The 26,665-nt window shown below is 41.9% G+C and overlaps 1 protein-coding gene across 24 annotated transcripts in view; it reads left to right on the top strand.

The window, feature by feature from the left end:
* The window catches only part of DLG2 (discs large MAGUK scaffold protein 2), a 1,989,136-nt gene that overhangs the window by 1,932,331 nt on the left and 30,140 nt on the right, over positions 1 to 26,665 (top strand). For 16 of the 24 annotated variants that reach the window (XM_070425737.1, XM_070425735.1, XM_070425742.1 and 13 more), the window contains one exon: positions 25,777 to 25,876. The exons of the other annotated variants lie outside the window; for them this stretch is intronic. In XM_070425737.1, the coding sequence (XP_070281838.1) occupies positions 25,777 to 25,876 (100 nt within the window). The remainder of the gene's footprint in view (positions 1 to 25,776; positions 25,877 to 26,665) is intronic. 24 annotated transcript variants of the gene reach the window in all.

Here is a 26,665-nt window from a genome sequence, read left to right as displayed (position 1 = left end):
TTTTAAGACAACTTTTTTGTTTTGTATATATTGACATATATATTGTATATATGTTGGGTCAACCTCATCATCAGAATAAAAAAAAATACAAAAGTGGTAAACTTGAAAAAAATACCTTTGATGGCCCATTTTATTTTCATTACTTAATTAAGCTAAATGTTTCATTTAATGAATATTGGCAGGAGTATGGAAAATTGAAACAATAAATATACTTGCTCATTGTGCTCTACTCCTCTAATGTTTTCTGTTGTTTGGGCTTTTATTAACAGGCATTTTGTTGAGGCCATACTATGTGCCAGGTACTGATTGAAGCAATGGAAGAACACCATGCATAAAAGATGGTTTCCCCTTTGGAATCATAAAATATTCTGCGTCAATAAACATGTTAGCAAATAAGAAGCTGGAAAGTGCTGAGTGAGAAGTGAGCCCAATGTACTATTTAAACTCAGACCTGGAATACTTAAGCATCTCTTGGAGTTCATAGGAAAGTTCCTAGAAGAGATAACATTCAAAGGCAGAAGGAAAGTAAAACCTAGCCAGGTATAAAAGGATAGAAAGAATGATATATAGGGGACAGGATGTAAAACAGGAAACAGCCCAGTGTGCCTTGGGGAAGCCAAAGAAGCTTGATGTTACTTAACTACAAAAGCATCAGTGTCAGCAGAGAAGGCAGAGGGGACGTCGGGAGCCAGATCACGAGGGCAGTGGAGAGCCTTTGCAAGAGTTTAGCAGAGACTAGAATTTTAGCAGACTGTTCTGCTGCTGTGTTGATTAAATTTCCAAAAGGAAGAAACTAGCAGGGGTGATGATTAGATAGATGATAGATAGATGATAGATAGATAGATAGATAGATAGCCTGGAGCACCTATATTAACATCGGCTGAGGCTCTTATTTAAAATGGAGATGTCCGGCCCATCCTCAGTCCTGTGGAATCAGGATCCCTGTGGGTGGTGGTAGGAAAGCTGCATTTTAACAGGCTCCCCCAAGGTTCCTTTAGGCCAGTGGTTGGCAAACTGCAGCTCAGCAAACCGCGGCTCGCAAGCCACATGCGGCTCTTTGGCCCCTTCAGTGTGGCTCTTCCACAAAATACCGACTTCTGAGCATGGGCCACGAAGTTTCAATAGCACTGTACGTGCACGCCCGCACGTGGTAAAGTACCTGGAAATATTAGTCTATCTCTTTCCCACCCCTACCCACATGCACACACATCTCAAACTCTTCCCCATTTAAAAGACTAGAATGAGTAGCTTCCTGAAAGTGCTTATTTATTTAGGTTCCAAATCCCCTTTGCACCTAGAGAAAGAGGGAGTTACTGCAGTTTGCCCTACATCTACTTGCGTGAGGAGTGTTTTTGACTACATGCTTGCCGACTTTGAGGTAGAGTTGGCAGCAGGACTGATCTCAGTCCCCAGCTCTTGCCCCTGCCTTTGGTTAGAAATTGGGATTATTTCTGAGTTCTCTGCCATATTGTGTAATTATCTGTCCAGAGCAGACTCGATCAGCACTATTGCATTGGAAAAACACTGCATTTCATTCAGTATGGCAGTTACTTTGAACATCTGTAAATTGCTTTATTTTCTACAGGTTATTTTTATAGGCATTGTTCATTTGCTTCTTACAATAGCCCCATAGGGTAAGTATTTCTAATATGCCCATTTTACAGATGAGAAAACTGAAGCTTAGAAAGAATAAATAACTTACCCAAACTCAGAGCTAGTAGGTGGCAGAGCTGAGGCCTACACGATGATGATGTATTATTATGTGAGCAAGGTAGAATAATTCTTAAAGACCTTTGTATGTATGAACTAATTCTAGATATGATTAGCATACCTAATTCTATTTATTCAATTAGTGATGCTAGGACTAAAGTAATGTAAATAGGAGGTGAATAATTTGTGATTATATAAATAATGAGTGTAGTTTCATCACATGAGCTTTTGTTAAATTTTCTTCCTATTAATGTAGAATGTTAAGTCTAAATCATAAAATTTGTCTCCAACCCATTTCTACTTTGAGAGTTATTCATGAATAAATTCTGGTTCACTACAGGGCTTCCTTTAACCTTACTCTTGGAGGTAAAAAGCCCAATAAGCTACTGTCCAGTCATCTGACTCCCTCACTACCATAATTATAGCCAGACCCTTAGCAAGCAAAAATAGTACTCCTGCCTCTTGACTACTGTTCACTGCATTTATATGCGGGTAGAAGTGTTTTCTTTTTAATGGCAGATCATGTAATGTCTAAAAAGTCAATAATAACTTCCATATGTTCCTAATAGTCATAAAAATACCTAATTATTTTGTCTTTTCATTTTAAAAGAAATAGGCTCTGAAATTAGACTCCTGAATTCTATTCTTAGCTTTCCTAACTATGTGATCTGGAGCCAGTAGCTTCTCTGTCTGAGACTAATTTTTCAACTGCAATAACATCTAGAGAACAGATTACAAGTTCCTCGAAGACAGGGAATGTGATTTATTTTGGGCCTAATATAGTTCTTGGCATTCAACCAATAAACATTGAATTAAATATATGAGAATAAGGGAGATGTTGTATTTGGAGAAAATATATCTAAATTAGAAGGTATAGCCCTCATGCTTTTTGCTGTCGCTTGTGAATGGAGAATTGAAAAATTTATTGTCGCCTTTAAATGAAGCTTCTCTTGATCTGAGTGTTATTTCCTTTGATTTCAATCAATAGAATTTGGGTTTCCCATATGTACAGGGTACTGTCCTGACCACTGAGGGGAGAGGTAAATGAGTCAGGCCTACTGCTGCCAGGCCGGAGCTTACCTTCTTATGTACACACACACACACACACACACACACACACCAAACCCCACACACCACACACACACACACCCCAAACCCCACACCACACACACACACACACACCCCAAACCCCACACCACACACACACACACACACCAAACCCCACACCACACACACGCATGCACGCACGCACACAAAAGCTTAGTGAAAGATGCAGTGTCTTAATGGAGGCTCAAAGGGGAGAGGGCCTACTCTGAGTGAAAGCAATGAAGAAATGGTTCCAAGAAAAGGTAGCATTAGCATTTAAGCTAAGTCTATGAGAATGATGATTTCAACAACTATAGAATAAGTGCATTTCACACTTAGAAAACAGTAGGAGAAGCAAAAGTAAAGGAGTGGAGGATGTCTGGCTACCAGCAAGTATTACATTTGACTAGAACATGGACCATACTCAAGGGGCCTGTGGGGGAAGAAGGTTGGATGTGTAGCTTGAGGCCCAATAATAGAGGATATTGGGTACTCCTTTACGAAGTTTGAGAAGGCTATTCATTAGGCCCGGGGGTGGGGGAGAGGTGCAGGCCTTAAAAGTTGTTTGGACAGAGCAGTGATATTTATGAATGAAGAGGTTGACTCTTGTTGCTGGGAGGATGGATGGTGGGTACTTGGCAGAGACTGGAGGGGAGAGGCTGGGGGTGAGGAGAGAGGAGTAAAAGGACTCTGGTCATGGAGGCCTCAGCATAGGGTTGAAGGATGCCTGAAGATGACAGTGTCATTTAGTAGAGAATGTTGAAAATGTTACCCGTGAACATGTTGAAAATGTACCCGTGAACATGAATGAGTACTAATTGGTAGACAAAGGGGTTAAGAGCAAATCATGCAAAGTAACTGCACCTACTCGGGTAACAGTGGGAGAAAGAGCTTGGCAGAGCTGAGACCAGAGATTAAAACTGTGTGTATGCTTGTAGGCCTATCCTCAGGCAGGTATCTCCCCAGCACCCCAGTACATTTGCTTTACCTGCCATCTGAAGTCTCCAGCATTAGGTAACAGCTATGCGCTGTTAGAAATTGACTCCAATTCATGCATGATACTGAAACAACCCCTGAATTGAACTGAAAACCAACCAGAGCGGAATCAGTATAATTGTCACTAAAATAAACTTTTTTTAAAAATGAAGCCAATTTTAGACTGATTGCCAGGTTAAAAGTAAAAAGGTGGTTATGATAAATCCAGTCCTCTGGGTTGAAGAGATTATTTGTGGACACTAGAAATAAGTCCTTATATTTGCAGAGTTTTGTACATTCATAGATGAAGAGGCAGGGTCAGAGGAAATGAGTGACCTAGTCATAGTCACACAGCTAAGTACAATCCTTTGGAGACACATGAATATAGTTGCATTTATTTATCAAAGGTTTACATGCTGTCTTTCATGTCTAGCACTATGCTAGGGCTTGGGGAAACAAAGATGCATGAGCCTTTGCCCTTGCTCTTGGCAAACACCGAATGATCTGGGAAAGATTTGGATTTCCTTGGAAGTTGGCACTCTCGACAGTGAAGAGACCTAATACTGCAATCCTAGCTACAGTGTTGGCCATGTCAGCTGAGACAGGCCAATCAATTCTCTGTAAAATAGGACCAGTAAGAGGGATGTGGTAAGCTTGCTTCATTAAAATGTGAGATAAAGCCCAGCTAGTGTGACTCAATGGTTGAGCATCAACCTATGAACCAGAAGGTCATGGGTTCGATTCCCCATCAGGGCACATGCCCGGGTTGTGGGCTCGATCCTCAGTAGAGGGCATGCAGGAGGCAACCGATCAATGATTCTCTCTCATTATTGATGTCTCTATCTCTCTCCCTCTTCCTTTCTCTCTCTGAAGTCAATAAAAATTTTAAAAAATAAAATGTGAGATAAACTAACCTAAAGACACATGGTATGAAGGTTATTAAGTTAAATCAAAATTACATGTCTCAAAAAAAAATACCTATGTGTAACTCACTCATTATCCACCAATTATAACGTAGTAAGCACCATGAACCTACCACTTAACATGAGGATATGAAACAATGACAAGCATGTGATGACTAAGGATTATAATTTATCACATTCTGTGTACTTGAAGTCCATGAAGGGAAAAGGGGAGGAAATGACTCCTTGCATCCAGGGTGATTGGTACACACAGGTAGCAATGGGGAAAGCTATGGGAAACAGCCTTTACCTGTTAGTAGCGATAACTTGTCATGCAAACAGTTTCCCTTTATATTCAGAGTTCTGGGAATTTGGGTGACACAACTACAGAGTGAGAACTTTCCCGGGGGTGGTCTCAAATTTATTGCAAGCCCTTGTCAGTGTAAGTGAGAGCCTATCTCACTGGAAAAGAAGCTCACAGACATGCAGTTTGCCTTCCATGTTTTAACAACTTCACGGGTATTTGTAAAGATTACACTACCACTTGTTGAAACGGGTGTTAGTTAGGGCTTTCTTGATCTGAATGGTTGTTTTTCCTGCAAGGCCCCAAGAAGCCACCTCTTCTCTCCATAATTGGCTTGTGCTCACCTGTCAAGGAGAATTATCATTTCAATAACTTTGGAGCATGTGATCAGTGTGTGTGCGCTCAGCACTCCTCATTCGTGGAGGTGGCATTCTGTGAACACCTCTCAGGCCCCAGGCTCTCACAGAGGTGGGGTGCTAGGAGCACAAGCCCACGTTAATTTAAAGAAAAGCCACAAATTGGCCTAGCCTGTGTGGCTCAGTGGTTGAGCATCGACCTATGAACGAGGAGGTCATGGTTCAATTCCTGGTCATGGCATATGCTCGGGTTGCAGGCTTGATCCCCAGTGTGGGGTGTGCAGGAGGCACCTGATTGGTGATTCTCTCATCATTGATGTTTCTATCACTCTCTCCCTCTCCCTGCCTCTCTGAAATCAATAAAAGTATTTTTTTAAAGCCACAAATTTAGGATTGCTACTCAGGGGTGCTGTGTTAAAAGTGGGAAGCTCTCTGTTTTCCCAACTGATCCCCAAGAACTGACTGAGCATCTTTGCTTACCCTTGGAATAGGCAGAGTTCACATTTGGTAAATAAGAGATTAGACTTTGATCAGTTAAGTCTAAAATGTGATGCAGTATCACTGACATTCATAAGCCAGGCACTTTGCTAAATAGATTATAAGAATTTTTCTCATTAAATCCTCACAACAACCCTATGAGGTGAAGACTCTTCTCAAAAAAATAATCCTTCCAGTCTCCCCCAGTCTTAACTAAACTTTTCTATGATGATGGTCCCTAAATAACTGTAAAGATAAAATTAGGTGCAAATCCCTTATGCTTATAGCCCGTATCATCTATACAGCTAGTAATTTTATAAATTAAATGCCCTATATATTTAGTATTTAGATATTACAGCCACAAAATTCAAAGTCACAAAGTTAATGTGCTCAATGGAACTTTTTTGAGTTGTACCCGCTGGATGTTAGGTAAAGACTCCATTTTCTCACCACCGTTCTCTGCGCTACACCCACCGTAAACCATTGCAATGATCCAGGCCAGCCCTCACTCCCCACCGTTCACCCAGCCCCAAGCACAAAGCCCCTGGGAGCTGTTGAATAGATAATGATGGACCTCCGTTATCACACTACAGCTGCCTTCTCCTCTGTAGCTGAACCCAAGCTTGGTTTTCCTTGCCTGCCACACCGTGCAAGGCTCAGCTGTAGTCTATTGGCACCGTCTACAGATATCTGCCTGGAAGCAGCACAGCCACTGTCCAGCCCCCGCCAAACTGAATTTGCTATTTTTAATCTGTGGGCTGAGAAACCCAAGAAACCAGCTTTTATTTTTTCCCCCCTCACTTAATAATAAGCAGGCTCTTCCCTGCCATGGCAGTGCAGACAACTTTGATGGGTAAATTCTGTGACTTCTCTGTCAACTGCAAAATTCTCCATCAGGGTTTGTAATCCAAACACTTGACGTTGCTGATTAAATGATAAAGAATGATTTTGGAACGCTACATTTGTAGAATGATTTATACTGCTCATTTATTGCTTGACAGTTCCTTGAACAGAAATAGACTCTCAGTAGTACCATATGCAACTGAGGGTTCCTTACAGCGCAGACCAGCACTGCCCCAACAGTCTTTCCTGTCATTCCTCTAACCCCATTCCCAATCCTGTGATCTGTCCACTGCACTGGGGGTGGGGGGAGGGAAGCAGTGGCTTTTTCCCCCCTGTTGAGAAGGACCTTTCCTCTATCTTGAATCAAGCTCTGCTTTTTCTCCACCTGAAAACCTCCTACACGTTCTTTAATTTCCAGCTAAAATGGTGCCTCTGAATCTTCTCCAGCTTTCCCAGCAGCCCTTGCTCCCTCTTTGGTGCCCTTACAGCTTGTTTACAAGCTTCCATTGCAGCAATTGTTACACAGTATAGTAACGATTTGCTTCAACTGTGAGCTCCTGGCTTTGTGCTCCCAATATTTATTATAGCTGCATTGATACAGAGGGGACACACCTGGGGATGAAACCCATCCCATACCATTCAGCAAGGGCCAGCTTGAGAAAGTGAGCTTTGGCAATTCCTCTTCTCAGAGAGTGACTTTCTCTAATTTTACCCTTTCCAATTTTCAATTTTTTTTTTACCTGATAGACATTTTCCTAGCCTCACTATAATTATATTTTATTTTTTATTAAATCTTAATGGTTGAAAGTATTACATATGCCTCCTTTTCCCCCAATTGACCCCTTATAGCCCACGCCCATCCCCCAACCCAGGCCTTCACCACCCTATTAATTTTCAATTTTTTTTTAAATATATTTTATTGATTTTTCACAGAGAGGAAGGGAGAGAGACAGAGATTCAGAAACATCGATGAGAGAGAAACATCGATCAGCCGCCTCCTGCACATCCCCTACCAGGGATGTGCCCGCAACCCAGGTACATGCCCCTGACCGGAATGGAACCTGGGACCCTTCAGTCCGCAGGCCGATGCTCCATCCACTGAGCCAAACCGGTTTTGGCATTAATTTTCAATTTTTAAATGACACTTTGTCTTTGGAGCCACTGAGTAAAATATTTGGTAAAGACAATAAATGTTAGTGGAATAAAAATAATAATTTATTGAGCACTTAGCATGGCTAAGCCCTTACTGGCCTGGTTGCTTTTAGCGCTACAATAGCCTATGATGGACGTATTAGTACCCCATTCCTTTGGAATCTTCCAGTAATGGATATTGCTGTCAAATGTACTACCTTCTACTAGTACCTAATGAGGGTTGGGAATGGGTAAAGATCAGTACATGGTTTATTGGATGCTATTTCCTAGACACTGTGCTAAGTGATTCCAGTGCATTTTCTCACAAGTGGACTGCAGTTGTCACATGGATTCTACAGTGAATTCTATGCCAAAACAAAGTGCAAAATTCCCTCCCCTTGAATAAGGACAGTAGCAGGAGGGATGGAGAAAAGGCGACATAAATGCACAAGTAAGGGGCCAAGGGTGATTGCAAAGTTTCTGGTGGATGCTGGGGTGGGGGATTCTTCCTCAGACACAGGAAGCATTTTCTATTGTTTTGTTGTTGTGGTTGTTGTTTTGTTAATCCTCACCCGAGGATATTTTTTTCTATTGATTTTTTAGAGAGAGTGGAAAGGAGCGGGAGAGACAGGGAGAGAGAGAAATATTGATGAATTGAACCTAGGATCCTTCAGCCTATGGGCCGACACTCTATCCACTGAGCCAAACCAGCTAGGTTCATTTTCTATAGCTTTAAAGTGACAGTTGAAGTAACAGTGACAGGCTCACTGCAATGATCCCTGGTGTCTTGTACAGAAACAACAATAAACCTGCTGGGCTGTGACAGGAACATGAACAGGAAAAGTGTATAAATGTGCAGGAGGGAGGGAGGAGAAACGACAGAGATTATACTTAAAAGGAAGTGTTGGGGGTTTTGAAGTTGTTTCCATTTCCTTGAGGTGTGTGGATGTGTTTTCACGGTTTTTATCTCTGCACTCTAAAATCTTACAGGAATTCAAATCCTAGCCAAGTGAAAATCTGCACTTGTATCAGCTACTATTTGAAGTTTAGCAAATAGTGTTTGATTTTTCTCTCCCCCAAAAATGAACCACTGAAACATCCTTGGGCGGCTCACATTCTCTCTAGAACTGTGATCTACTCCTCGTTTGGGCTCTGCTTGTCTTTGAAAACACAGCCCACTAGCGTAGAGCATATGAAATGCTCCTTGGAGGAAATGTGTAGATGGAAGGCACAGTGTGGACTAGACCAAAGTGCTCAAGGCAGAAACTCACCTGCCATATGACCGAACTCCCAGTGAGAGTCCTAATTCCTGTGACTCATCCTACGCAAATGAGGCTATTGGCTGAAGGTTCAGCAGTCTCCCTGTAATGGATTTGCCTCCATTTGTAAATAATCCCTCCTTCCTTCAAGCATGAGGTGAGAATTATTCAATCAGGCACAACTTTACAAAGAATTCTATTTATTATTGTACTTACTGGTTTACCCTCAATTATTTCAAATACTGCAGGTGACCTCTTGTGCTCTAGGTATGGAGTTGACATTGGACAGTGGGAAACAAAGTTCAAACTGTCAGGTCACGAAAGTGAGTCATCGTCCAAGAGAGTGAGGCTGAGTACCTCTCCTCATAGCTGAGGGAGGGGGAGGGGAGGAGGGTACAGCCAGAGGGAGGCACTGGAAAGGTTTGCATGGCATAAAGGACCTCCAAAGTCATCTCATTTATCTCCCTGGTTGACAGAAGAGGAAGCTGATGCACAAGGAGGGAAAGCGACTTTCCTAAGCTCATATAGACAGGAGTCGCTCCTCTGAGTTTCCAGAGCATGTATAGTCTGGATATTTGCCTGTTGTCCTCCAGTAGACAGTAAGTCCCAGAAGCAAAGCATGCATTACCAGGCATGATGATGATAATGTATTACCAGTGGTGGTGATGATGATGCAAATCAAAACCACAATGAGACGTCACCTCAAACCTGTTAGAATGGTTATCAAAAGACAAAAAATTACAAGTGTTGGTGAGGATGTGGGGAAAAGGTAACCCTTGTGCTCTGTTGGTGGGATTGTAAATTGGTGCAGCCACTGTGAAAAACAGTATGGCAGTGCCTCAGAAAATTAAAAATAGGACTACTTTTTGATCCAGCAATCCCACTTCTAGGTATTTATTCAAAGAAAACAAATCATTGACTCAAAATGATATATGTGGCCCATATTTATGGCAGCACGATTTACAATAGCCAAGATATTGTAAACAACCTAACTATCAATCGATGGATGAATGGACAAAACTAATTATTATGGATATATATTTATATATACAGTACATATATAGATATATACAGTATATATATATATATATATATATATATATATATATAATGGAATATATGGAACAATGAAATATTATTCAGTCATAAAAAAGGAATGAAATCTTGCCATTTGCAACAAATGGACCTCGAGGGCAGTATGCTGAGTGAAATAAGTCAGAGAAAGGCAAATACCATGTGACCTCTCTTATACAGTGTGTGGAATCTAAAACCAAAAAAAAACCCTCATAGATTCAAATAACAGATTGGTGATTGCTAGAGTGGGTGGGAGAAATGGGTGTAGGACAGCCGTGGGAAAACTACGGCCCGCGGGCCGGATCCGGCCCGTTTGAAATGAATAAAACTAAAAAAAAAAAAGACCGTACCCTTTTATGTAATGATGTTTACTTTGAATTTATATTAGTTCACACAAACACTCCATCCATGCTTTTGTTCAGGCCCTCCGGTCCAGTTTAAGAACCCATTGTGGCCCTCGAGTCAAAAAGTTTGCCCGCCCCTGGTGTAGGAGGTCAAAGGTTAAAAATAAATAAATAAATAAATAAATAAATAGCATTACTGAGCAACAACCAAAAGAAGGGGGGGGGGGGGGGCGGGGATAATAAAGGTAGTGTCATGCCAGTAGATATAAAAGGAGACGAGCTCCCATTCCAGTCTGGAGGTGGGATGGAGCGTGAATCAAAGAAAGCTTCCCTGAGAATGTACATAGAAGATAGGACTCAAAGAAAGAAATAAAATAAAAAGGCTTTTTATTTCAGATAATGATAATGATGATAATTATTAAATTCATGGTACAGATAAGGAAATAAATTCTAGAAAAGGTTACAGAATTAACTCCACACAGCCAGTGATCAAACTTATTAGCAAGGAAGACTCTCAGAAAGAAAACACGTGTAGCAGAGAAGCGGTGTGTCTGCCTGGGCCTGTCTGCGCCCAGGCCTGGGCTCTTATCTCTTCCCTGTGCACACTCCTCACTTCACAAATACCTGGGAGTACAGTGATGCTGGCCTCACCCTGCACCAGCGCCTGCCTTCATTTGAATAAAACCAGATTGTGAAATGAAGTCAGTGGTCCCTCCCTTCCTGCCTGCCTGCAATAGGACATAGCACGGGTCCCTGCCTGGGACCACTATCTGTCAACCAATTCTCTCCTCAGACAGCATGCTTAGGCAACTGCTCTCTACTCAGGCCCGGGAAAGTGCAGACAAACAAAAAGGGTGAAATGTGGGCTGTGGAGTCTGAGAACTGAGTTTGAATCTATTTCTGCCATTTGCCAGCTGGGAAATGATGTTACCTCTCTCAGCCTCAGTTTCCTTATTTGTCTATGTATGTTAATATTGACAGAGGTGTCTGAGTGTGTGTGTGATGGAATTGTGAGGAGGATCCAATGGCATAATTAGTACAGAATATTTAATAAGATGTATACTGACAATAGCACAGAGAAGCAGCTCAATAAATAGGAGTTTACGTTCTAATTGGAAAAAAGATGCTGAGTTATCAGAGAATAGTCAAGATCTCTGCCTAACTCCTTTTGCTGGTGGAATAACCTCCCTCTCAGTCCCCTTATTTCACTTGAATGATGATCTAGCCTTTACTGTTTGTTTGCATTTCACCTCTTGCGCCCCTGCACAGCAGCACTGACTCTGCCTTCCTCGCACACTCTGTCACATTGTTCTAGTAAATTAGGAATCTCTGTCACTGAGTTGTGAGGTCCTTTCGAGTTTATTGTAGCTCCAGCTCCCAGCACAGCACTTGGGTCATGCATAAGCTCAGTATATATTTGGTGCATGAATAAATGGACATAACTGCCTCGGGTAGAGGGGCCTGGCATGGTTAGAAAAGGCTTCTGTCAGGAGAAGTCCCGGGAGAGGCGTGTAGCTCCAGAAGTGCTCGGAGCCCAGGCGCGAGGTTGCTCAGTGTTTGAGGGTTGACCTATGAACTTGGAGCTCACTGTTCGATTCCCAGTCGGAGCACATGCCCGGATTACAGGCTCGATTCCCAGTAGGGGACGTGCAGGAAGCAGACAATTAGTGGTTCTCTCTCATCATTGATGTTTCTATCTCTCCCTCTCCCTTTCTCTCTGAAATCAATAAAAAAAAATGTGTTTGTTGCTTTTTTTTAAAGTGCTTGGAGAGCCCTAACCGGTTTGGCTCAGTGGATAGAGCGTTGGCCTGCGGACTGAAAGGTCCCAGGTTCGATTCCAGTCAAGGGCATGTACCTTGGTTGCGGGCACATCCCCACTAGGAGGTGAGCAGGAGGCAGCTGATCGATGTTTCTCTCTCATCGATGTTTCTAACTCTCTATCCTTCTCCCTTCCTCTCTGTAAAATATCAATAAAATATATTAAAAATAATAAAATAAAATAAAGTGCTTGGAGAGACAGCAGTGGAAACGGGGGAATGTTGAGCATTCTGTTACTTCCCATTGGTGTAAATCCATGTCTGAATTTGAGTGAGGGTCTTTTCCTCCAACAGGTTAATCAGTTTCATCAGTTTATAGCTTACCTACTGGCCTCATGGGGGTCGCATCACCTTCAGGGGAGATATGTAGGACCAGCCAGTGAAGACTGGCCTGAGGATTACCAAAAAGGAGAGGGATTACCTTGGGAAAATTGCAAAAGAACTGACATTGCTGGGAATGAAGAAATGAAATTGAGGAGTGACATGCTTCCTGCAGATAAGCATATTACTCCATAACAGTGGAAAGCATTTAATCTTCTAGCCCCTAGGGGACCTGTCACAGAAATCTCGTTGTTTGAATTATTTGAAAAGAATAAAGCGACAGAGATCATGTTTCAGAAAAAAAGTGTAAAATTCCACAGAAAGTAATTTGCCTGGAGAAATTCTTGGCCGGGGTTATTGTGGCTATATGCTGAAAGCAGAGGGGTATGTATACTTGCAGTCTTTGCAAGCAATCACAGAAAAGGCAGTGTTGCATAGTGGTTAGGAGCTCAACTCTGGAGGCAACTGCTTGGGTGTGAAACTTGGCTCATGACTAGCTGCTGTGTAAACCCTGAGCAAGTGATTCAAACTCTCTATACCTCAGTTTCTAATGTGTAAAATGTGGACACAGTTTGAATCCACCAAATAGGAGATGATGGTATGTGCAAAGCACTTATGGTTAATCCATGTAAATCATTTAAAAAGCACCTGCCACATAGGTAAGCATTTAACAAATGTTGGTATTAAAAAAAAATGCCATGCCGAAACCGGTTTGGCTCAGTGGATAGAGCGTCGGCCTGTGGACGGAAAGGTCCCAGGTTCGATTCCGGTCAAGGGCATGCACCTGGGTTGCGGGCACATCCCCAGTAGGAGGTGTGCAGGAGGCAGCTGATCAATGTTTCTCTCTCATCGATGTTTCTAACTCTCTATCTCTCTCCCTTCCTCTCTGTAAAAAATCAATAAAATATTTTTTTTTAAAAATGCCATTATGATTACCAAGTATGTGTTATCCATTTTGCCCCCTGCATTGCTCTAGGCCAGTGGTCGGCAAACTCATTAGTCAACAGAGCCAAATATCAACAGTACAATGATTGAAATTTCTTTTGAGAGCCAAATTTTTTAAACTTAAACTATATAGGTAGGTACATTGTTATTAACTTAATTAGGCTACTCCTAAGGCTTAGGAAGAGCCACACTCAAGGGGCCAAAGAGCCGCAGTTTGCCGACCACGGCTCTAGGCCACTATGGGAAGTGCAATAGAAAATTGTAAGACAAGATGCCGGTACAGAGGTAGGCTGAAGATGAAACAAACAAACAAAAACAGCTGACAGCAATAAGGCAGTGAGGAAATTTTAAATCTCAAACTTGGATAACTGTGAGGAATGAGGTGGGAGAGGACTAGAGTAGTCAAAGAAGCCTAACCTGGTGGATATTCAATTAAGGTTCATTAAAGATCACTAAGATGGGATTTCATTAAGGTTTGGATATTAGCAACTATTTTGTCAAACTCTGGATTTTGAAGGGAAAAAATCATAGATATAAAAGAACCCTCTCAATTGTCAATGCATTTAGAGAATGCTAAAATAGGAAGGAGGGGCGTTTTTAAAAACCGACCTTGAAAGAGATTTCAGAATTTGAGATGACAGAAATAAAAGAAACCTCAGAGGTCAGCTGGTCTAAGCACCTAGTTTTACAGACGGAGAAACAGGCACGAGATGTGAGGTGGCTTGCCCGTGTCACACTGGAGCCCCGCTCTCCATTCTCCTCATCTGATTCTTAGCCCCCTGTGGACCTTTGTTGACTCTTCTGGCTCCTGAAAGGCATTCCTCTTGCCCAACACCTATAAGCTGGTTGGACTTCTGTCTGTGAGGCCCAGAGCTTTCCCTGCTGGTGTCCCTACTGTGTCAGTTGTATGCTGACAGCCACATCTTGCCCTTAGGCATTGACAAGAACCTTTGAATTGTAGAAAATTACAATTAAAAGGAAAGGCCCGGCCAGTGTGGCTCAGTAGTTGAGTGCCGACCTATGAACCAGGAGGTCACAGTTCAATTCCCAGTCAGGGCACATGCCCGGGAATTGAATTGTGATCTCCTGATTCATAGGTTGATGCTTAACCACTGAGCCACACTTGCTGGGCATCCTTTCCTTTCCTTTTATATTTTAAAAAACATATTTTTATTGATTTCAGAGAGGAAGGGAGAAGGAGAGAGACATAGAAACATCAATGATGAGAGAGAATCATTGATTGGCTGCCTACAGCAGGCTCCACATTGGGGATCATGGGAATTTTTTCCCTTTATTTTATTATTTTTTTCCATCACCATTTATTCCCCATACACCCTCTTCCACCCTCACCCATCCCACCCCTCATGCAATTCCTAACATGTCCCAATGATGAGCATACCTTGAAAATGAGGAAGGTAGGGAAGACGATTTTTGGACTTTTGCTTTTTTGTTATCATTGCTTTCTTATTCTGTGGGTTGTTGTATAAGCTATAGTATTTTGTGGCTTAATGATGAACTGCTAGACAATTCTAGAATTATGAAGCAATAATTGGAATCACATAGCCTAGCAATTTTCTATAGAGTCTACTTCACAAAATGCTGCACAGAGAAAATGACACATTGTTAGAATGCATTACCAGCACTAATATCAAATACAATATCTATTTGAATGAAGACCAAAGTGCTAAGGGCTCAGCAGAGGGTTTGGCACATAAAAGGACATAGTAGGCATTCCATAAATAAGTATATAAATAAAGTGTCAATGACAAATTATAAATTTGTTTATTAATTAACTAGAGGCCCCGTGCACAAAAATTTGTGCACTCGGGGGTCCCTCAGCCCAGCCTGTGCCCTCTCGCAGTCTGGGACCCCTCCGGGGATGTCCACCTGCTGGCTTAGGCCTGCTCCCCGGGGGATTGTGCCTAAGCTGGCAGTGAAACATCCCTTGGGGGATGTCCACTTGCCAGCGGGCCGAAGCTGCAGTTGAACATCCACAGAGCTGCTGAGGAGGCAGGAGAGGCTCCCACCATCGCCAATGTGATGCCTTCAGCCTGGCTTGTGGCTGAGCAGAGCTCCCCCTGTGGGAGTGCACTGACTACCAGGGGGCAGCTCCTGCATTGAGCATCTGGCCCCTGGTGGTCAGTGTGTGTCATAGTGACCAGTCATTCCCAGTCGTTCTGCTGTTAGGGTCAATTTGCACATTACTGCCCTAACGGGTTTGGCTCAGTGGATAGAGCATCGACCTGCGGACTGAAGGGTCCCAGGTTCGATTCTCGTCAAGGGCATGTACTCTGGTTGCGTACACATCCCCAGCAGGGGGTGTGCAGGAGGCAGCTGATCGAAGTTTCACTCTCATCAATGTTTCTAACTCTCTATTCCTCTCCCTTTCTCTCTGTAAAAAATCAATAAAATATATTTGGGGAAAAAAATTGCATGTGCACATCCCTTTTATTATATAGGATAGAAGCCTGGTGCACAGGTGGGAGCCAGCTGGTTTGCCCTGAAGGGTGTCCCAGATCAGGGTGGGCAGGGGACCCCCAGCTCCCTACGATCGCCCACGCCACCCCTGCTCACGATCGCTGGCTCTGCCCATGCTCACGCCTAACACCTCTGGCCAAGGCATTAGGCCTGGGCAAGAGACCCCCAGCTCCCCACCATCGTCAACTCGGCTCCTGCTCCCTGCAATTGACCGCTCCGCCCTAATGCCTCTCGCCCAGGCATTAGGCCTGGGCAGGGGACCCACAGCTCTCCAAGGGACCTCCTGCTCCACCCCTTCCCAGGCCTAACGCCTGTGACCAAGGCATTAGGACTGGGCAGGGGACCCCAAGCTCCCACCATCAGCGACTGTGCCCCTGCTCCCCATGATCGCTGGCACTGCTCCTGCCCAGGCCTAATGCCTCTGGCCAAGGCATTAGGCCCGGGCAGGGGACCCCCGCACTGCAGCCTCCCAAGATCATGGGCTCCACCTCTGCCCGGGCCTTATGCCTCTGGCTGAGGCGTTGGGCCCGGGCAGCAGGGACCCCCAGCTGCAGCTGCCCCTGCCCCGGCCTAACACCTCCTCTGGCGGAGGCATTAGACCCAGGCAGGGGACCCCCCCAGCTGCAGCCGCCCCCGATGGTGAGCTCCGCCCCTTCCCGGGCCTAACGCCTTTGGCCAAGGCGTTAGGCTGGGCAGGGGACCCCCCCAGCTGCAGCCGCCCCCCTATTGTGGGCTCCGCCCCTGCCCGGGCCTTACGCCTCTGGCCAAGGCGTTAGGCTGGGCAGGGGACCCCCCCAGCTGCAGCCGCCCCCCGATCATGGGCTCCGCCCCTGCCCGGGCCTTACCCTCTGGCCGAGGCGACCCGGCAGGGGACCCCCCCAGGTGCAGCCTCCCACGATCGTGGGCTCCACCCCTGCCCAGGCCTCACGCCTCTGGCTGAGGCGTGAGGCCCGGGCAGTGGGGACCCCCAGCTGCAGCCGCCCCTGCCCAGCCTAACGCCTCTGGCCGAGGCATTAGGCCCAGGCAGGGGACCCCCCCAGCTGCAGCTGCCCCTCGATCGTGAGCTCCGCCCCTTCCCGGGCCTAACGCCTTTGGCCAAGGCGTTAGGCCCGGACAGGGAACCCCCCCAGCTGGAGCCGCCCCCCTATCGTGGGCTCCACCCCTGCCCGGGCCTTACACCTCTGGCCAAGGCGTTAGGCTGGGCAGGGGACCCCCCAGCTGCAGCCCCCCCCCATCGTGGGCTCTGCCCCTGCCTGGGCCTTACGCCTCTGGCCGAGGGCGTTAGGCCCGAGCAGCGGGGACCCCAGCTGCAGCCACCCGTCCCGGGCCTTTTGCCTCTGGCGGAGGCGTTAGGCCCGGGCAGAGGATCCCCCAAGCTGCAGCCACCCCCTGATGGGCTCCGCCCCTGCCCGTGCCTAATGCCTCTGGCCAAGGCGTTAGGGCAGCGGGGACCCCCAGCTGCAGCCGCCCCCCCCACCCAGCTGCAACCGCTCCCTGATCGTGGGCTCCAGGCAGCGGCTGCAGCCACCCCGCGATCCCAGGCTCCACCCCTGCCCAGCTCCCATTGCTGGCTCCACCCCTACTTCCTGCTATCACTGGCCAGTGTGGCAAAGGCCAGGATTCTCTGATCATGGCTGGGGGGCAGGGCAAAGGCGGCCCCCAGGGCCGCCTTTGTCCTGCCCCCCGGCTCTTAGCTCCCCCCTGGGAGTGCCAGGGGGCTTCTTCTGTGCTTTCCATTTTGCCTCCCTGCATTGTTCCTACATATGCAAATTAACCGCCATCTTTGTTGACAGTTAACCGCCATCTTGGCTGGTGATTAATTTACATATCTCACTAATTAGCCAATGGGAAGGGTAGCGGTCGTACGCTAATTACCATGTTTCTCTTTTATTAGTGTAGATAAGCGTGTAACACCCCACCCTGACAGCTCACAGCAGCATAAAGGTACAATAAACTTGAAGAAAACCATTTCAATTTTTTTCCCAGTGACCTCATAAATTTTCAAGTTTGCAAGGCAGGATGGACTTCGGAAGAAACACGTGTCATACAATACACACTGCAACAGATTCTCTGATACTTTCATTCTCCCAATTTGAGGTCATGTCCATATACCCATGCTGGAATACTTTGAATCTTAACAAATAGATGCGTACTAATTGTAGCCTGCCAAAGCCCTCTCTCCAAAATGATAGCATTCTCCCTCCCCCAATCTCATTAGAAAAATCAGGAACAAGTTTGACAAAATCTTCAGGCCATTTAGAGAATACAAATGAACAGTAATAGATGATGGGTAAAATCAAAGTCTTCCTTTTCCATTGATTAGAGTAATGCTGGCACAATACCTCCGAGCTACTCAGGAGTGACAACTTGACAATGACACATTGTTTCTCTGTCTGTGAATATAATGCCCTGAATTTAAATACATCATTCTCATAATTTTTTTAATCTTTATTGTTATTAGAGTATTACAGATGTCCCCTTCTTCCCCCACCACACCCCTCCACTCAATTCTTGCCCCACCACCCTACTGTCTGTGTGAATAGGTAAGATCTTTGATTAATCTCTTCCTACTTCCTATCCCCCTTCCCTCTGAGATTCATCAATCTGTTCAATGCTTCCATGCCTCTGATTGTTTTATTCACCAGTTTATTTTGTTCATTAGATTTCTTGTTCATTTATTTTGATTCAATTGTTGATAGATATGTATTTGTTGCCTTTTTTTAAACACACAAAAATAATATTACTGAAGGTGATTTGTTTCTCAGTAATTTCTTCTATTTTTTACAAATTTTCTCTAAAAAAGGCATGCTTCATTTGTTATTAAAAAAAATTACTTTTTCTCTAAAAATATAGGAAAAGTATTTTTAACAAACTAATCTTTTTTTGTTGTTGTTAATCCTCACCCATAGATATTTTTCCATTAGTCTTTAGGGAGAGTGGGAGAGAGAGGGAAAGACAAAGAGAAACATCGATGTGAGAGAAACACATCGATTGGTTGCCTCCTACACAAGCCCCGACCAGGGCCCAGGGCCGGGGAGAAGCCTGAAACCAAGATATGTGCCCTTGACTGGAATCGAACCTGGACCGTTGGTCCACAGCGCAACGCTCTGTCCACTTAGCCAAACTGGCTAGGGCCCAAATGAATCTTTTTAGTTAAGAAAAGAAGTAAACATTAATTAGAGGGGGAAAGAGTTAGAAAAGGAAAATTAAATGGTAGATTTCTTCGAAGTTATGAATACCACTAAAATTTTTTCATTTTTTCTATTCAGATATGGACCAGAGAGCTGCAAATGTGATATGTACTGTGCAAAAATACATACGGCAAATAGCTGAGTGCAACATTTTTATTACTAATAATAAATGGCAACTAAATCAGATCAGTGAGCATAGAATTATGAGATAAAATTCATAAGAAAAACAATTTCTGAGAGATAACTGCGGAGAAATGCAATTTAAAAATATTACTCATTTGGCTATGGTTCTTATTCTTCCATTATTCCTCCCCATTTTCTACAGGTGTTTGTTATTCCTCCTAACCCTCCTTCCTTTCTCTCTTTTTTCCCCCCAAGTTTCTCCCAGTATTTCCAATGGAAATCATCAGTCCTCGCTTTGGTTCATACATTTATTTGGTGAATAATTATTGAGTATACATCAGTCCTCGCTTTGGTTCATACATTTATTTGGTGAATAATTATTGAGTATCTACCATGCTTAGATCTTGACAATACAGAAATGAAAGTGATGTGGTACCTGCTCTGAGATCAAAACGTGGTGGGAAAGAAATATGTAAAAATGAGTGGTATTCACTGTGACAGCTTTACATAGAACACCAGAGCATAACCTTAAAGATGCCTCAGTGTCCACAAGATGGACAAAGGGGAAAAGGTTTCTATAACCGCCACTCCCCAAATAGAGATATAGTAGATATACATTTAGGAGACTACTGGAAGCTAGAAATATATTTTTTGGAGGTGTCATGGTTCTAACTGTGATAAAGAAGGATGACTTAGTTCTCACCTCCTCAGTCACTGATTTGATCTCTTCCAGAACTTCTTATAATTGGGATCATACATAAATGTGCCTTTATGTCTGCCTTCTATCTCTTAGCATAATACTTTTCAGATTCATCCATGTTGTTGTGTGTATCAGTAATTCAGTTCTTGCTATTGTTGAGTAGTTTTCCACTGTATCAATATACCACAGTTGGTCAGTTTACTTGTTGATGGAGCAGTTTCCAGTTCCGAGTAATTATGGACATTCTTATATACACCTTTCTGTAGACATATTTTTTTCTCGAGTAAATATTCAGGAGTGAATTTCTCAGTCATAGGTTTAACTTTATAAGAAATTGCTAAACTATTTTTTCAATCTGGCCATTTTGCATTCCCACCAAGAGTTTATATGAGAGTTGCAATTGCTTCACTTCCTTACCAACACCTGATATTGTCAGTCTTTTTTATTTTATCCACTCCAGTAGATATGAGTAGATATTGGATTTAATTTGCACTTCTCTGATGTTTCTTATATGTTTATTGGCCATATACATATCATATGTTGTATTTAATTAAGTTTTTGCCCATTTTTATTGGATGTTTTTTCTTTTTATTGTTCAATTATAAGGGTTTTTAAATACTCTGAATAAAAATCTTTTGTCACATATATGTATTGTAAATATTGTTTCTCATTTGTGACTTGCCTTTTCATTTTCTTAATGACCTTTTTGAAAAGCAAAAGTTTTTTATTTTAATTAAATCCAATTTACCACTTTTTAAACTTATTATCTGTGCTTTTATGCTCTATCCAAGGAATCTTTGCCTACCTCAGATTATAAATATATTCTATGTTTTCTTCTAGAAATTTTATAGTTTGAGCTTTTATACTTAGGTCTGCAGTCTATCTCTAGATAATTTTAGTGTGTGAGCTATGAATCAGAGTTCATTATTATGAAAACATTCAAACATATAAAAATGTAGAAAGAATAGAATTCTGAACTTCTTGTACCTGTTACTCAAATTTAACAATTACCTTGTTTTGTCATTCTGTGTAAGAATATATATATGGTGTCCAACAAATGTATACACACACTTTGAATAATTATAAAGGCAGTGTTTATTAAAATACATTTTCTTTTCAAAATTGAACTATCAACTGTTAAAGTGTGTATACATTTTCAGAGGACATCCTATATATGAGGGGAGCTATATATACATCCTAATTTATTATGAAAGGAAGTTCTAGAAATTATGAATTTTTTGTTCTGATCCAGAATTCAGTCAAGAACCACACATTGCATTCTTTTTTTCCTATGTCCTTAACCTCCTTTAATCTAGAATGGTTCTTTAGGTTTTTATATTTCTCATGACATTGTGATATTTTAAGAGTAGTCTCTTAATATTAATTTGCCTGATTATTTCTTCATGGTTAGCTGCAAGTAATGCATCTTTGGTAGGAATACTACATAAGTAATATTGTGTATTTCTCAGTACTTCCCATCAGGAGGCATATGGTGTGAAGTTTTCCCACTGTTTGGTGATGCTATATTGGATCTCTTGGTTAAGGTAGAAGAAAACTGAAACACACCCAGAGTTAGAAAGTTTTCTGGATGGGAAGGATTAAAGTATGTCAAGTCACTCACATGTCTTAAGAACATGGGATTTGAGTGGGAAAAGTAGCAATTTGAAGTTTTTGGTGTTGTTTCCTTCTGTTATTTGTGAGTGTGTATTTTATCTTTAGTCAGTTTGCGAATGCCATTACATCTTGGGGTCAGGCTGGGCAATTTTATGCCAATTGTCCTAACAATTTAGAAATTTCTTCTTGAGTGAGTGATGCAATATGCTGACTCCTGGTACAGGTGTTCTAATGTCTGTCACAACATGAAAAGTATTCATTTCACAGAGACACAACAGAATCAGATAAACAAGGCATGTGTATCAGATTGATTGCAAGGGTTGGGGGAGAGGGGTTCCTCTCATGCAATTAAAGATAAAAAATATTTAGACCAAATAAAATTGAAAACATGCTGTGATTGTTTCCTCTCATCACGTGGTGTAGAGTTTGGCAGAGGGGTTCCATTTTGTTTTGGGGTTCTTTTAATGGCTTTATTGAGACATAATTCACACAATACAATTTACCCACCTAAAGTGCACAATGCATTATTTTTAGTATATTCATAGGGTTATGCACTTATCATTACAATCTAATTTTAAAACATTCTATCTCCCCTAAAGTAAACACCCTACCCATTACTTGTCACTTCCCACTCCCATAATTCCCTACCTTCAATCCTGTTCATAGCCTGTTACATTGAAATACTTTCTATTTTTTTACATTATTATAAGAATAAGTACAAAGGATAGAGCCCTGAAAAACATAAATGGGTATTCAAAAATTGTAGCAGGGTAAACCACAAAGATATTATTGAAGCAATAGCATCTGATGGATTTTTAAAAAGCATGGCCACGCAAGGAAGCTGTGGGAATAATGACAGATTATGTTATCACTTAAGAAAGACAAAAGCTTTTTAAATATAAAGACAAATGATTTTAAATATAAACATGAAACAGGCTCTGGTTATAGAACCTCATTTTTCTCATAAGAACAACAAATGTTGGCAAATTCAGATCCTGACTTCACTGCTCGCCAACTGTGTGACTCTGGACAAGTAACAGAAGATTTGTAAACTTCAGTTTCTTCTTTTGTAATATGAGAATAATGATGGTACCAACCTCGTAAAGTTAGTGTGGAGGTTAGCACATATAGAGCTTTGCAACCAACCCTGGCACATAATAGTTGCTCAATAAACACTAGCTGTTGTTGTTTTATCACTTTTGTTCATAAGAACTCAAAATTCAGCTCAAATTCCAAAATGGAATTCTTAGATATGCCAACTTGCCACATGTGATTGGTATTTTTTAAATCTCTATTCAAAAAAGTTTCCTTCCATGAAAGCAATGGATGGGGATTTAAGATACTGTAATGTAGCGAGAAAAAAATTTACCTTGATCAGGTATGATTGATAGCGCTGTAAACCAGCCTTCAGTTGCTTTAGAGCCATGTGTTCTGTAACTAGTAAAAGTGCTAATTTATTATTCTCACCTAACACTGGTATAACAGATTTCCCTTTTCTAAATTTAAAGAAAATCTAACAGCAACAAAAATCTTATATAATGGCATTAAACATGTCTAATAAAAAATAGTGGTAGAACATCATAAACCACATATAACCTCTTATAGTTGAAATGTTGAAATAAGACCTTAAATGTGTGACGTTTAAACCTGTGTGAACTGAAGTTGTGATTTGATTTTGTGTCCATAAATGTAACCTCCAATGATTCCATTACTTTTCTTTAACTCCAACACAAAATGGCTTTGGGTAATAAGACTATGTTAGATGATTTTCTTTTTGAGGAATTGTTATGTATTTTCTGTTCTTTTACAAGTGTGGTGCTAAATATTATGTCCCAATCAGATGACTCATGATGCACATTTTGATACTTGGGAAATGTTAACACATTACAGCCCCTGCTTTGAAAAGATAAAAGAATTAATCACAGGCGACACATGTTCATTTTCCTTTGACCCCGTGAGACGATTTAAATGATGTGGTTTGCACGTGGCCCCATATTGTCTCTCAAGGCTTCCTTCATTGTCCATCTGTGTCTACATTTTAACCCCAGGCTTTACTCATCTTGGCATTGTTTTGTATTTGCATGAAAATTTGTAAAATTTTTTTTTGCATGACAAGTCATCCATACTGTTGAAGTTAAATGTCTAACATATCTTGCAATGTCACGTGTCATTAATTCTTACATGACATTTTTTTTCTTTTATTTTCAGTCACTGAAGTTTAAATATGCTTGAAATGTAAAAGTGGCATGAAACTGGAGTGATGCAAGAATATTTAATGTTCCTTTAAGAACTTACCATTTTTTAGTTGGAAAAACTGGGGTGGGGGGGAGGCTAGTTCCCATCCTTGTCTTTGGACACCAATTCTCAATTACAATTTATGATAAAACCATATTGAACCTAAGTGCTGTCGACAGAGTAATAAATTCTGAAGTGATACTTCTTTTTGTCCCCTGAGAATGTTTCTGGCTCTAGAATATTAAGTATAAAATATGTCCCTTTATTTCAGAAATTACTAAACATCTGATTTAATGTTTTTCTTCAAGCCTTCTTAATGATACATAAAATTAAGCTCTCCCAACTTTGGTGAAAGTTTCTAGTAACTGAAAAAGTAATGAATGGCTCACTAACTGACAGCACCAACATTTTAGTACTTTCACGTTTCCTAAATGAACATGACGACCAAAATGGATGTTGATGTAGAAGTGCATGAATATACAAGTAAAATAAGTTATTTACACCATTTTCTCAGGCTTCAAATCTGTAAAGACCCATAATTGATTCATACCAATGGACCCAAATACATGCATATAAACAAGTGCTTTTCTTCCAAGCAGTCGCCTTGCTGGCTCTACCAGCTGCCATTGAGAAGACTGATTTAGAATACTCCTTGTTGAATTACCCTGGGAGTCTATTACATTCCCTGCAATACCTAAATGGTAATATGTCTTCTTCCTTGGAGAGTGACCCTCAGAGCCAAATCAGTCAAGTAAGGATGGCAGTCAAGCTGGCAAAACATTTTTTTTAATGATAAGTGAACTTACCAAGACTTGTGTGGTTATAAAATGACTGTGAGCACATTTCCCAAAGAAGAGCCCCAGAAAGCATTTTCCATAATAGCAACGATGGGAATAAATGAAAAATCTTCAAGGAGTCTTCTAGGCAAGCGTCTGATAGTCACTTGAATAAATAAGTTCTAGTATAGGTATAAATTATTATTTTTAATCCAGCCTCATTTAAGCTACTGGAGTGGTTTACATTTTTAAGGACAGTCTTTCTTCAACGATATTTTATCATATCAGAATATAGATAAGTAGCTGAGATAGCTCCATTGCTTGAATGAATATCGAGTTGATACCTCTTTAGCAACAATTTTAATGGATTTTGGTTGACTGAGTCACCAGCTAGCTCTGTGATATTGGCAAGAGACTCAACCTCTCTGTGCCTCTGGCCCCCTGTCTACAAATGAAGGCTTGGGCTAATTATCTTTAAAATCACTTATGAATGAAAATGTTGTAATTATTTATCTGTGTGTGAAACAGCTATAATTATCATGTCATAAATCTATATACTTTTCTGTGTAGTTTTAATTAAATCTAAGTTAAAGTAATTCAAAAGACAAGTTATTTAAAAAGACATTTAGACATCTATGTGTCTACTATCCTAATAAAATCTTTTCTACCCGATGATAATAATGATAAAGATAACATTTGATTAGCACTTTACATTCCCACTGCCTTACATGAGTCTCACAACTTAAGAGCTTCTCTCATTATCCGCATTATGTTGATGAAGAAGATACTGAGGTTCAGAAAGATTCAGTCTAAGGTCATGGATTGGCAAGTCATAGAGCTGGACAGAGACAGAGCTTCCAATTCAATACTCTTTCTATTATCATTCAGCTACAACGTTTTTTAATTAGGATACAACTTTTCCAAGGTGTCATCACTCAGAATTTACACTCCTTGAAAGTAAAATCTGCCTCTAGGGACCCGCTGGCACCTCCTTCGACTATCCCCTTGCGTCACTACAGCTCTCTCTGCTTTTACAAACTAGTTGTTTTGTCAGCATGAGTGTGACAACAATTAGACGTCCCCTGTTTTTGCCCCATGCCTTTTCTCCTTCACAGTCATTCAATGACAAGCGTAAAAAGAGCTTCATCTTTTCACGAAAATTCCCATTCTACAAGAACAAGGAGCAGAGTGAGCAGGAAACCAGTGATCCTGAACGTAAGTAGATTCTCAAAGAGAATGTCACCTGCAACACAAGAGAAAAAAAAAGTCCTTCACCGGCAACACGCATGATGTAGGCTCTCCCACGCCACACGCCCAGGCAAACAAACACGGCAGGCAGGCAGGTCAGGGCTTACTGCTGTGACCAGTGTTTGGCTGCAGTCTGGATCCTTCCTTCGAGTGGCTCTTCTTTGCAGGATGCATTGGAGAGGGGCTTGAGGACGCTGGGACTTGGCTTCCATAGAGCATTTATCTGTGACCAGGACTGGGTCTGGTTTGCCTTTTCTCTCATGCAACTCTCTAGGGCTTGAGATGAATTCGATTCTGGACAGAAATATTGGATTCCATTGCCACTTGCATTTTTTAGAATGCTAGCTAATTGGAAGTGATTAAATTCCCTATATTGATAATGAGCATTTGTTCACTCTTTCACTGCCAATGACTACTAAACTCCTGCTGAGCAGTGAGCTTGAATTGGTGGGTATGAAATCAAAGAATTGGTCATGAAAAGTGGAGTGAATCATTGCTCTGAGTGGTATATTTTTGTGGCAATGTGGACAATGGGCAAAAATGTCATCCGCTGAATCTTTCTCGTTTTTGTAACAATCATCTGCTCAAACCTTTTGAGTTATTTTACAAATTCTGGAGTCTCAGCCCAGGGAGTTTGGGGCGAAAGCTGTTTCAAAATAAGAGAGATTGGGATCCAGATTGCTTAGGCAACGCGGTCTGTCATGGTAGTATCCATTTCAACTCCACTGACTTCTTCCTTCCTCTTCCGCGGCTGTT

This window comes from Myotis yumanensis, unplaced genomic scaffold (assembly GCF_028538775.1).
Source record: "Myotis yumanensis isolate MYYU_CA2020_CCGP unplaced genomic scaffold, mMyoYum1.0.hap1 SCAF_10, whole genome shotgun sequence".
NCBI lineage: Eukaryota > Metazoa > Chordata > Mammalia > Chiroptera > Vespertilionidae > Myotis > Myotis yumanensis.
The sequence above is the reverse complement of the archived record's forward strand: the minus strand, read 5'-3'. Positions and strand labels throughout refer to the sequence as shown.